The sequence below is a fragment of the Crinia signifera genome, chromosome 3 (genome assembly GCF_055691185.1).
Source record: "Crinia signifera chromosome 3, ASM5569118v1, whole genome shotgun sequence".
Taxonomy (NCBI): domain Eukaryota; kingdom Metazoa; phylum Chordata; class Amphibia; order Anura; family Myobatrachidae; genus Crinia; species Crinia signifera.
This window is the reverse complement of record NC_139219.1, coordinates 269,003,409-269,016,170: the sequence shown is the minus strand read 5'-3', so window position 1 is coordinate 269,016,170 and position 12,762 is coordinate 269,003,409. Positions and strand designations below refer to the sequence as shown.

At 43.2% G+C, this 12,762-nt stretch overlaps 1 protein-coding gene across 2 annotated transcripts in view; it reads left to right on the top strand.

The window, feature by feature from the left end:
* HLTF (helicase like transcription factor) overlaps nucleotides 1-12,762 on the top strand; it is a 75,769-nt gene that overhangs the window by 21,557 nt on the left and 41,450 nt on the right. For both annotated transcript variants that reach the window (XM_083178030.1, XM_083178031.1), the window contains 5 exons: nucleotides 1,873-2,064; nucleotides 3,023-3,118; nucleotides 3,673-3,724; nucleotides 5,816-5,870; nucleotides 7,299-7,375. In XM_083178030.1, the coding sequence (XP_083034156.1) occupies nucleotides 1,873-2,064; nucleotides 3,023-3,118; nucleotides 3,673-3,724; nucleotides 5,816-5,870; nucleotides 7,299-7,375 (472 nt within the window). The remainder of the gene's footprint in view (nucleotides 1-1,872; nucleotides 2,065-3,022; nucleotides 3,119-3,672; nucleotides 3,725-5,815; nucleotides 5,871-7,298; nucleotides 7,376-12,762) is intronic.

The following is a 12,762-nucleotide window of genomic DNA, read 5'->3' as shown; positions in this document are numbered from 1 at the left end:
ATGGTCTTTTACAGTTGAAATAAATTAGGTGACAAGTCTTTTGGATGAATTTTGTGTTGGCTAAGTGCGCCCTGCCCAATTTCTAAAGTTTCTATTCTTGCTGGTTGACTCTTGGTGATTGCTAGACTTCAGTCATGGAATTGTCTGACTATAGGCGAAGATGACATCCCTGAAGGTGCTGTTGAAAAATTTAAAGACCTTTGCAGACATCCAGAAGTTGCCAAATGTCTGTTGCTCGATTTTTGTTTTGGCTACGGAACAATAGCCCAGGCGACGTGAATGGAACATTTACAGCTCCCCAACTCTGTAGACTATTGTCCATTTTGTTATTGATATTTACGAGCCTTTCATTAGATTCCTCCTCTGTCGCCACTAGAGTAGAGATTATCACAACTGAGAGGGCAGTTTATCTTTAGTCGTGCATTTGTTCCATCTGGCTAGTAGGTTGAGCTGAAGGGGCCTGGAGTGGAAACATGTTAAGGGGACTTTTGAAGAAGGATGCCATTTTCCCTTAATAGTTTCATGCATTGTAAAATGGAGAAGAGATCAGCGTTGCATCCCTATTCTTTCCTGATCTTTTTAAACTGGTACTATTACCCCTTATAGGAGTAAAGGCCCATACACACTAGTTGATCCTGGCCACGGCCAATATATAGTAGTTAAGGATATTGGCCACGGAGGCCTTCAGAGCTGTGTATGGGGCTTAAGGATTGTGTCACCTTTTTATAGACCCTGATATTTTCTGATATCTCCTGGGATTGCAGTAGCAACTGGGTGTATGGCCTACCAGGTGTAGGATATAACCTCCCATGATTATACCCGATACCCAATGGTATGATGTGAAAGCCATCTTCTGCTCATGGAATAGCAAGGGGACTGCTTCCCCGCCATAGGAGTTATTGGGTAGAAGCAGAGTCCATCCAATTACCAGTTTTTCTGTTGGCTAAGAACCTGGACAAAGTCCCCTTGTAGTCTTTTCACCTATATAGAAACCCCTTTGTGTTTCCGGGAGAATCTCAGAAATGACTTTAGTGATTTTGAAGATTTAATTGGTAGGAAAAAGCTCTTCCCTTGTATTATAACTCTGATCCCCACACTATTAGCTAGCCCGGAGAACAGTGATACCTGCATTTATGTGATACCTGCATTTATGTCTTAGAAATAGCCAGATGGGTACAAATGTAAAATTTTTGAGTTACTGGCTATATCAGATGGTTAGGATGAAGAGGGGAGGAGTTTTGCCAGTAGAGTGCCAATGGCACGCTATACCCCAAAGTAGCAGTGTCCTCCAGATAGGATGAAAGTAAAAGCTGTGACCTGTAAAGGAATTCAGCCCATTTGGCCTAATTAAAATGCATTTGCAATATCAGTGGTGGTGTAATTCAGTGATAATCGATAGCAGGTGTGTCGTTCTCATGACTGGTCTCATACAAATGAAACATGGTACCGGCATTGCAGCTGCTACAGCCCTGGAGGCACTTTGCGTCTATGTTCCTTGCATCCGCATAGCAGTTGTGACAAAGTATGCAGTTGTTGCGATGGCTTTGTGGTTGTCCCAGTTCACTCGTGGATGGCTGCTACACGTGCGATGATTCACCGTTCCATCACTGAAAAGGATCGCTGCTGCATTGGCATAGCGACGCTATCTGAATCTGCTCCACAGTGAGGATAGTGTTGACAGACAGCTAGGAAGCTGGTCCAGGCTGCCACAGTACAGTGTTTACTATTGGACTGGCTTCCACTGGCTTCCTCTGCATATCACAGCTCTGCAGCTGGAGAAAATGTGCACAGCAAAGTTCAGAAAGTTAAATTATTGGCTGTCTTATTCATCTGTCCTATATGATTAAATTCCATGCCACTTAATCTTTATAGTCTGTGGGAACTTTGTTGCTACTTCATCAGAAGCAGGCACTGTCGTGGATGGTTTCACGTGAGAACAGTACGGAACTGCCACCATTTTGGGAAGAGAGGAGCAACCTTTACTACAACACACTTACAAACTTTGCAGAGAAAGAGAAGCCAGAAACTGTCCGAGGAGGGATTCTAGCAGATGACATGGGCCTGGTATGTATTTGTCGGTTCTCTACACTTACCGTATACTACATATTTATTTTTGGTGTGTGTTGACAGCCGAATGTGACTGATACCAACTTTCTCAATTTGTCCTTTTTAAGTTGACTTGATCTTCTACCTTGTTCTCTATCTTTGCTACTCTTGCTTATTTGACATACAGTTGTGCTCATAAGTTTACATACCCTAGCAGAATTTGATTTTCTGGCCATTTGTCAGAGAATATGAATGATCACTTACAAACTTTTATTTTAGAAACTCATTGACCTTTTATACACACACTGATTACAAGCAAACAGATCACAGGTGAGGATGGTTACCCGTTGTAGCCATTCAAACCCGTTTGTGTCAACTTGTGTGCATGTGATCAGGCCAAAATCTCCAGGGTACGTAAACTTTTGATTGGGGTCATTTGGGTAGTTTCTGTTATTATGAGTGATCATTCATATTCTCTGACAAATGGCCAGAAAATCACAAATTCTGCTAGGGTTTGCAAACTTATGAGCACAACTGTATGTTTTGCACTATAATATGTCTTGGAACTATACTTTGTGGTCCAACAAAAATCCTAAAACACTGCTGCCATCACCAACACACACAAACATAGTGTCCAGTAGGATATACACCAGGGAAGAGCAGTGTGCTATACATCTGTAACAGCAATAAGGATCCTTGTTGCAATCAGCAGTGGTTGGGACGGGTCAGAAAGGTGAAATATTTATTTCTGCTATTTGCACCTGAACATTTCCTGTGAGTGTAATTACAGTCACATTACTGCAGGTGTTTCCTGTGTTGGGCCAAAGCTGCTGTTATAGTCTTGCAAGCTTGAATATTTTTTCATACTCTATATTTTTCAATGTTAAACAGTTGTTGTACTTATTTCTCTTCTATTAATTTGGTATACAATGTGTGTATAGTACATGTATAATTTTTGTGTTGCGTATCATTTTAGGGAAAAACACTTTCAGTGATTGCTTTAATTTTGACAAATTTTCATGATGGGCAACCCTTTCCAACCATGCAAGTTACAAAGAACAGGATACAGCAGGTGAATTTTTTTAATGAATTCAAATGAAACTTTATGGGTAAGCACTTGATTCGTTTTATGTTATTCATACCCCTTTTTACACCGCTACAAAAACCCGGGTTTTTCCCTTGTGGACCCGGGTCAGAAATGGTGTAAAAGGGGTTAGCCAGTGTTCCTTTAAACGGAACTTCTACCCAGGTCCTGACCGGGTAGAACACGGGCAGGATCTGGGTAGAGGGCAGTGTAAATGGGTATGCCGGGTTGAATTTACAGCAATGGGGGAAGCCCAACCTCCGGACCGCAGCGTCTTGCTGTCAACATGGGCTGGGGACAGCCCAGCAGCTTAACTTGGTGCTAGGCTTGCCCCCAGCGCGACGATCAGCGGTCTCAGCGCTTGGAAATGATGTCCTCTTCAAGCGCCGCTTCCGTTTACACTGTGGGTAGACACTGCATTGTAAATGGTGCAAATCCCGGATCCGACCTGACTTGGATCTGTGTTCCAAATGCCAGGTCGGATCCGGGATTTGGGTGTAAAAGGGGTATCAGTAGATTAAACATACCTCCTTTTTCCCCAGGTACCTGCTTCAGCCCTACCAAACAGCAAACTGTCACAAAGACAAACCAAAGGTAGGTTTAGCACACTTAAAACACAAAGCCGCCTGTTATTCACAATTGTGTGTAATAATATTTGTAACCTTGGTATAAGTGATTTTATTAATACTCAATATAAGGTTATTAGTATTTTTAAGTTTTATTTTATTGCAATTCTTTTTCTTCTGGTACGGGCCCAGTATTCCTATTACACACATGGTCAATGGACCAAGCTTGTGCTAGCGACCAGTAGCGCAAACTTTATGGAACTGTAGCCAGCCCAAGGGGATGGGTGACATTTAGGTGTCTGAACATGTCAAAAGAACAGAAACTGATGTGTTTTTTAGTTACCTTAAAAACAAATGGAGTAAAATTGCTAGAGGAGAAGCAGAATGTAATAGCCCATTCTGAGTTTTTAACCATATTTTTTTCATATACACTCCTCTCTGTGCTTTAATAGTGATTTTGGCACTACTGCAAATGGGGGAAAAAAATCAGCTCAACTGTTTGAATCTGCATCGTATAAATCATAGGTACAAATGTATACTCTTTTTTACTATTACTTTTCAAAAAAATATCTTCGATCCTTGGCTGGGGTTTGATTTAGCTCGCAGACAATTTCTAGACCGACAGCCAAATGGTCAATACCAAACAGTTAACTTGCACAAGCTCGACATTGAAAACATTTTGACAAATGAAAAGGTCATATTAAAGGTAAATAACTGATTGTCCAATATGGGAAGTTGAGTATCAAAGTTTTCATCTTTCATTGGAATGTCAGCAAAAATCACAACCGTACAACAGCCAAAAATAGACCTCGCATACAATACCATTCGAAAGCTTGGGGACAATTTCGTGTTTTACGTGAAAACTGACTGTTATATTCATTTTGCAACTCATTTGATAAATAACAACATATAGTAAAGACATTGGCAAGGTCATAAATAAGGTTTTTTTATCTGAAATAATAATTTTGCCCTTCAAACTTTGCGTTGTTGCGTCGTTTGCTCCTTGTGCAGCAATTACAGCATTGCAGACCTTTGGCATTCAAGCTGTTAATTTGTTGAGGTAATCTGAAGAAGTTTTACCTCACACTTCCTGAAGCACCACAAGTTGGATTGGCTTGTTAGGTACTTCTTGCGTAGCATACAGTCAAGCTGCTTCCACAACAGCTCAATGGGGTTGAGATCTGGTGACTGAGCTGGCCACTCTATTACAGACAGAATACCAGCTGCCTGTTCTTTCCTAAATAGTTCTTGCACAATTTGGATGTGTGCTTTGGGTCATTGTCCTGTTGGAGGAGGAAATTGGCTCCAATCAAGCTCTGTCCACAGGGTATGATGACGTTGCAAAATGGAGTGATTGCCTTCCTTATTCAAAATCCCTTTTACCTTGTACAAATCTCCCACTTTACAAGCACCAAAGCAGCCCAGACATCACAGTAGTTGTACATAGTGGTGATCTGCTAATATCTGCGTACCTTCATAAACTCTACCATTTCTATACTTTTCGTATGGAGGACAGATATTTTGGGTGAAACGTACTTTGTGCAGTGACTTCCTGCCTTTATAAGCTTGCTTTTGGAACTCCGCGTGTAAAGGGTAACTGCAGTGTTCCCATGAGAAAATTTGGGTTATTGCCTCTCATCTGGGAAACACTGCGATCCCCTCCCTGACATCTTGTTCTTTGGGGCTATTGCATTTTTTGGGTGTGTTGCTTTTTTGTGTGTTTTCCTCCATGCTAAATGTACAGTCGGAAGATGTGGTGGACCTGGAAGGGGTAATTAAAGGGGACAGTTATTTTTAACGAGTTCAGTGCCAAACTCCTATATGTAGACTTCTAACTCACATGTACGGGTACATTTACTGAGATGGGAGTTCTATTGAAGAGGAGATGTTGCCCATAGCAATTAATCACATTCTATTTATTTAGCACCTTCTATAATCCCATATTAGTAAATGTATCCCATAATTGCTAACAGCAGTGTTTCCCAGTTGTACGCATTGAGTAGTGTTTCGCTGTGTCTGCGTGACAACATATAGTATTTTTACGCTATGTGTATGAGGGCACATTTGAATAGCTGTGTGTGTGGGAAACTTATTTCCTGTTTTATTCTTTGTTCTAAAGAAACAAGTGAGAGTGCAAATAGCAGTCAAGGAGGAACACGAACTCTCCCTAAAAGGTATGTATGTATGTATGTATTTTAACACATCTAATCATTGTGCATATGGATGAATAGGGTTCCCAGACTTAGGGGGATATTCAATCACCGGCGAGCATCTCCCTTGGGGGAGATGCCCGCCGGGCCCTATTCAATGCTGTCTTCCCCGACAGCATTGAGCAGGGTATCTCGGCAGAAGGAGCCTAGCATCACAAGCTGTCGGGCTCGTTCTGCCGAGAACGGCCGGGAAGTGACGAGCTGCCAGCCACTTGTGGCCACGCCCTCTTCTCGGTCCCCGGCAGGCGGGACATTGAATCCCGCCTGCATGTTCTCAGTCGAGCTGACCGAGAATGGGACTGCCGTGACCCTCACATTGAATACCCCCCTTAGTATTTTACCATCATCTATCACTCGTCCAGAGGCAACTAAATGAGCATTATGAGAGGTCATTTTTAGTATGGAATATCCATAGATTAGCAATGTTCGTATTTTCAAATTATATTATGAGCCCTGACCTCAACCCCATCAAGCACCTTTGGGATGAACTGACACCGAGATTGCGGGGCAGACCTTCTTGTCCAACATCTGTGCCTGACCTCATAAATGCTCTAAAGAATGAATGGGCACAAATATTAAAGTATACGTGAATGCAATGTCATTACAGTTCCTGTTGGTGTATTGGTCAGTCTTCCGAAATACTTTTGTCCCTATAGTGTAAGTGCTGCCAGCGTATCTTTAATTGGCATTGCCACCTGTAGAACCAGGAATACAGCATTAAGCTGTAACGACATTCCACTACTGTGTGTGTAGTTCCTTTCATGTGGGACATTGCCTGTGGATTTGTCCATTCAGGACGTACATTATGTCAGAAAAAAAATGCTATGCCTCCTCTGTGGGTCTGTAATACAGTATGTGGTAAAGTGTTGTCGATATCACAATTTTAACACAACAGCAGCCCTTTTACATTCATATGTGGTGCAACCATTTCCAATAAGACATTTTATTAGGTGTTGCATTAATTTTTATATACCGTTGAAATAATACTCTTCGTTACTGTGTATGTATCTTCTTATAAACCAGAATATCCCAAAGCTTCACAATTATAGTCCAGGTTTTAAGGATGCCTGAGCACAGGTGACTTTATTAGTACCTCAGTCAATTTCTTTTAGATTCAAGCATGAATATCCTTAAAAACCTGGGCTGGTAATGGCGGCGTTTGATCAACTGTGTATAAACCAAATTTCTTTTGATGCTTAAGTGAAATAAAAAGAAATCAAAGTTGATGAACATGGTTATAATCAAAACAATATTTAAATAATAGATTTAGTTTACAACGTTCCTTGTTTGATCTGCAGACTATAATATTTTTACGATTCATTGCTTCCTAAGAATGAGGTGTGTCACTTTGGTGTGGTCATGTTGCTCCTAAACTGGTTCATATTTCTTAAGGCAGAAAGCCAGGAAGGCCAAGTATATTTTCAGTGAGTCTGAAGAGGAGGAGGAGTGGCTTCCACGGAAAGTGAAAGGTAAGAAATAAGAAAACTCCTCTCTACTAATTGTCCCTAAACACATGCTTTACTAAATTGGTAACAATTTTTACCTTAAAATCTGTTTGTATAGTGACTGGTGGAAAACCATCTCTTCTGTAGACTGTAAAGTACTGAGAGAGATGCAGTTCCCGGCAACAATACGGTAGTTACTTGTTTAGTTTCACAGCGGCAGCCTATGCTGATAATCTAGCTTACTCTGCCGCCGTGAAACTACAGAAGTAAGGCAGCCGTTGGGCTGATCTTAGCGTAGCGCAGCTGCCGGCGCTACGCTGATAACATAGCTTATAGAAGTAAGGCAGCCGTTAGCGTGCTGCCAAGATTCAAACATAGCGTAGCGTACAGCTGCTGCTGTGAAACTAAACAAGTACCTGTTTTCAGTATGAGCATTTTGGGCAAAGTGTTTTAAACCTGGCCATACATCAGAACGATATCAAGCCCGGCCATACATCAGAACGATATGAAGCCCTAACGCACTATTTTGACGGGTCGCGCAATTGATCGTGTGCACACTGCGTACTGCAGCTGAATCGTATGATGCATCGTTGGCACATCGTGTATCAAAAATGCACCAAATTTTGAGTCCAGGAATGCCGAGGGGTTCAAGAGAAATTGTGACACAATCAGGATCGTAAGCTGGTCGTTCTAATGCATGGCCAACTTTAGCATAGTTTTGGCTGAGAATACCTTCACCTAGGAGCAGATTTGGAATGTCCTCATGGTTAGCAGTGACCATTAAATAAGAGAACAGAGAAAATAGGGTTTTTATTACCCACCATTAAATTGATTTCTCTTCACCTATCTGGGGAGCACTGTGCTCTTATCCTTAGTGTTCCAGGTTGTGTGTAATCCTGATTTAAGTGTTGGTTTTTGGCTCTCCTATGGTCTTTATGTTTTAAACTGGAATATTATTGGCCATGTAGTGTTTGATAAGATGTAGGGGGTCAGGCTTAACTACAGGCAAGTTCAGTTTGATTTCCTTTTCAGGGTCCATGGGTCCCACAGGGGACATCGGGGTTGTAGGTGGATCCAGGGGGTCCGAGGCACCAATCAGCGAAGCTTCTTAAGATTTCCCAGGATGCCCGTGCCCTCTCCCCTACAACCCCGCCTCCAGGCTCACACAGCTCAGTTTTTGTTTGGTGCCTGCAGGAAGCAGATGCACCTTTATATCAGCGGGGGTTACCTCACTGAGGTAACCCCATTAAAGCTTATTTTTATTTTTAATTTTTACTTTTCTATTTTTAAACTTTTTAAATCTGCCGCCTCAGCGGCAGAAGCCGCTTCGCGGCTGAGGCTGCTCACCGCCGTCAATCACTGACGGCGGAGCGAGCAGCTACGTCACCCCGTCCGGCGCCGGCTCCATCCAAAGACGCCTGTCACGGAGGACCTCGGCGGGGGAGACCACGACGCCTAGCACCGCCGACGGTCTCCCCCGGGCAGCGTGGCCGGATTCGAGGGCAGGTAAGGCTCCATTAGGAGCGCAAACCGCTGCTATACTGCGCTAGCGTGGGAGACGCACGCGGTAGCTGGCGTGGGTACACGATTCGGCCTGGGACCCCACTAGACCACCGGGGACTGAGCGCAGGCCGGGGCAGAGGGACCCCATTATTTAACAGGCTCCACATAGCCCCGGTGGGGGAAGTCCAGCAAGGGGAGGTGGCGTCTGGCCTGCAGCCCCTCTCCCAGCTTTGGCGCCAATCTCGCAAGGGATCTGCCGTTCCATTAGCTGCATTAACCCTGTGCCCGCCCCCCTTCTCTCAGACCAGCGCCATTTCCACAGGCACAGTAGTCTTTCAGAGAGAGGGCACAGTCTCCCCTGTGAAACCGTTCACTGACTAAGTAATCGCTTTCACAGACACCCTAAATCCCCCTTACTCCAATAGAGTTCAAGCGGTTGATACAGGGTGTGATAGCATATATAGGCTGTAAAATGGCTGTATGTAAATGCTTGTGTATGTGACTGCAATGTGCTAGTTCTTTTACTTTCATTTTCTGTCAGTACTTCTGCACTGTCCACTGTATTTCTCTCATCTTCTGAGGAGGATGACAGAGGTTTAATCCTCTAAGGTCACATACACTCAGTGATATCACTCTAGGTTTTCCTCTGTGGTATATACCTATTGTGCACTGTAACCCCCCACTTTGGGTTTGTTTGCATTATATTCAAACGGGGGTACAACCAGACAGTGTTTACAAAGCTCCTGTCCTGCAAGAGCTGTGCTGCAAGCCTGTCTAACCAGAATGTCTTCCAGGACAGGTTATGTGGTATTCACTTTATCCCCCCCTGGCCAGTCCTCTGCCACAGTGGTTTCCCACAACCTCCCTGGGCAGCCTAACAACAGTCACTAGGCAACCTATTGGATTGCCTTTGACCCCCTACTGCACCCTCTGTAGTCCAGCCCCCTCCACCTTGGTGGGAGGCCCTGTCTACCTCTGTGCAGATCTGGCAGCAGTTTTCGGTAGTTAGGCAACACCTGCTACCTGATGCTGCACTACCTAATAGGTTCCTGTTAACAATTGTTTTCTGTAGCACAGGTTGACACAGATCACAAGGGGGAAAATAATGTTAATGCTGAGGATGTCATCAATATTCATAATGCCAATATGATAATGCTATGCCTACAGCGCTCCTGCTTCAAAGCAGGGACAACTGATGTGGCAGCTCTCACTCATGCAATCCGTGAGGTGTTAATGTCAGACTTGGTGAAGCCTAAACCTACTGCTAAAACCAGAGATGGTTTTTAATAAAAGCAGAAACTAACCCTAATGCCCTCTTTCAGACCACTTGATGGAGATCGGGAGGGATTAAGGGGCTAGTCAGGTTTGTGAACCACGACTACTCCCTTGGTTTATTCTAAGGTATCCTTCAACTGTCGGTCACTTCAGGATTGATATTTAAAGACCCTACCAAGGTGTTTGAAACACTCCTTAAGGGCCATATCCCCATTCACTGGGAAGGACCTCTATGGACATGGCTAAAGCCACTTTATACAGGTCCTAGAAGACTCCTCTGAGGATGCTAAGTTATGTGTACTCCACATTAAACAAGCAGCATTATATACATACATATATAGATATATATATATATATATATATATATATATATATATATATATATATATATATATATATATATATATATATATATATATATAGAAAAGAAAGGGTGTAGAGGTGCGCTCAAAGGGTGGTTTCACCAGTCCACAATTTGTAAAAATACAGAATATTTATTTTTTACAATAAAACAGTTTAAAAGAGTACAAGTTTTGAAATCGTTTTGCACTATTTTTCATGGTTCAGTACAGGACTTCAATCACAGGTGTAACATGATCATACGATAAAACCCAACGCGTTTCGTCCCTTGGGGACTTCTTCAGGGGTAGTACACCAAGATCAATGAGTCTTTTAAACCTTGATTAAGTGTATAAACCTAGAAATACACTCTTGAGTGAGTGCTTTAAGTGATAACAAGGTCTCCGCTGTTAGTCTACCAATTCTGTGTTGGTCCACTCGATGGGAAACAGCGATTTCAGAACTTTAGGCGCAATAAACGCCTCTCCAGCTGATGTTCTTTTCCACGTTACCGTCAGTTCTAGATAACGATGGATAGTGTTCAGAGTTTATCTGTCTGTGGCACAGTCAGCGTGGAGAGAGATGATCTCTCTCCACGCTGACTGTGCCACAGACAGATAAACTCTGAACACTATCCATCGTTATCTAGAACTGACGGTAACGTGGAAAAGAACATCAGCTGGAGAGGCGTTTATTGCGCCTAAAGTTCTGAAATCGCTGTTTCCCATCGAGTGGACCAACACAGAATTGGTAGACTAACAGCGGAGACCTTGTTATCACTTAAAGCACTCACTCAAGAGTGTATTTCTAGGTTTATACACTTAATCAAGGTTTAAAAGACTCATTGATCTTGGTGTACTACCCCTGAAGAAGTCCCCAAGGGACGAAACGCGTTGAGTTTTATCGTATGATCATGTTACACCTGTGATTGAAGTCCTGTACTGAACCATGAAAAATAGTGCAAAACGATTTCAAAACTTGTACTCTTTTAAACTGTTTTATTGTAAAAAATAAATATTCTGTATTTTTACAAATTGTGGACTGGTGAAACCACCCTTTGAGCGCACCTCTACACCCTTTCTTTTCCATTCCACACACCAGACTCCCATTAGCGGCGGAGCCTTCAGAGTAGTGCTGCTCACTCACAAGCGCAGGATCGGGTCACAACCCCCCCCTTTCATATACATATATATATATACATTGGAGCTATATCAGAGGCTGGCACTGTCGCTGCCCAGACATCCACCAGCTTCATTCAGGCCAGCCGTATCATTTGCCCAATACAGGGAAAGTGGACCTGGAGTCCTGGTAGACCTTGGAACTTTTACCTTTTTAAGGGTAAAAATTAATTTGGGGAAAGGCCTTAACAAATTTGTGGCCTCTCTGACCGCTGCCAGAATGGCGTGTCTATCCACGGCTTTACCTCAAAAAGGAAAGCCTGAGATCAGTCCTATTCTAGGACCAATCATGCCATTAAGGCAAGCCCAAGCATGGGCCGCTACAGGCTCCTGCCCATCCCGGCAACCACCTGCATAACGACTCCTCCACAGGGGGAACACCAAGCGGGAGGCTGACTTCTCGTCTTCCCCACCTGCAGCCATACCACACTGGATATCACATATCTCGTCCAATCCTGGAAAACAGTGTTGGACCTGGTTACTAAGTGGATCGGAGTCCACATGGGAACACCAGGTGCTGTAGGAACACCAGTGACTATACATAAAAATATGTCACAGGGATACTCCATCTCATTCAGAAAGACCTCTCTCACTAAGGTCTTTGCACGGGTCTACTTCACAATTCAGACTAAGCAGAACAATTATTAAAATAAAAAAGGTCTGCTAGGGTCATCCCTCACCACTAGTGAAGACTCCGCTACTACTCGTCTTTGGTCCTGGTTCTAAAATGGAACTTACAGGCCAATTCTAAAACTGAAGTCTCTTTAAGGTGGTGCAGGGTTCAAAGTTTCGGATGGAAACTTTAAGGACAATAATCCTACCTATGGAACGGGGGATTAAATAGTCACCCTGGGCATTCGGGACGCTTACTGGCATGTCACAATTCTGCCAGCACACCAGAAATATTTCAGGTTTGCTATTTAAAATAGCCATTTCCAATTCTAGGCCTTCTACTTGGCTTAGCCACAGCCCCAGGATTTTCACAAAAATCATGGCAATTATGGCTGAACATCTCCACTGTCTGGGTATCCGAGTCTTTCTATATATAGACGACCTACTACTGGTGGCCAAGTCCCTATTATTGCTGTTATCTCACCTATAGATAACAATCAGGAC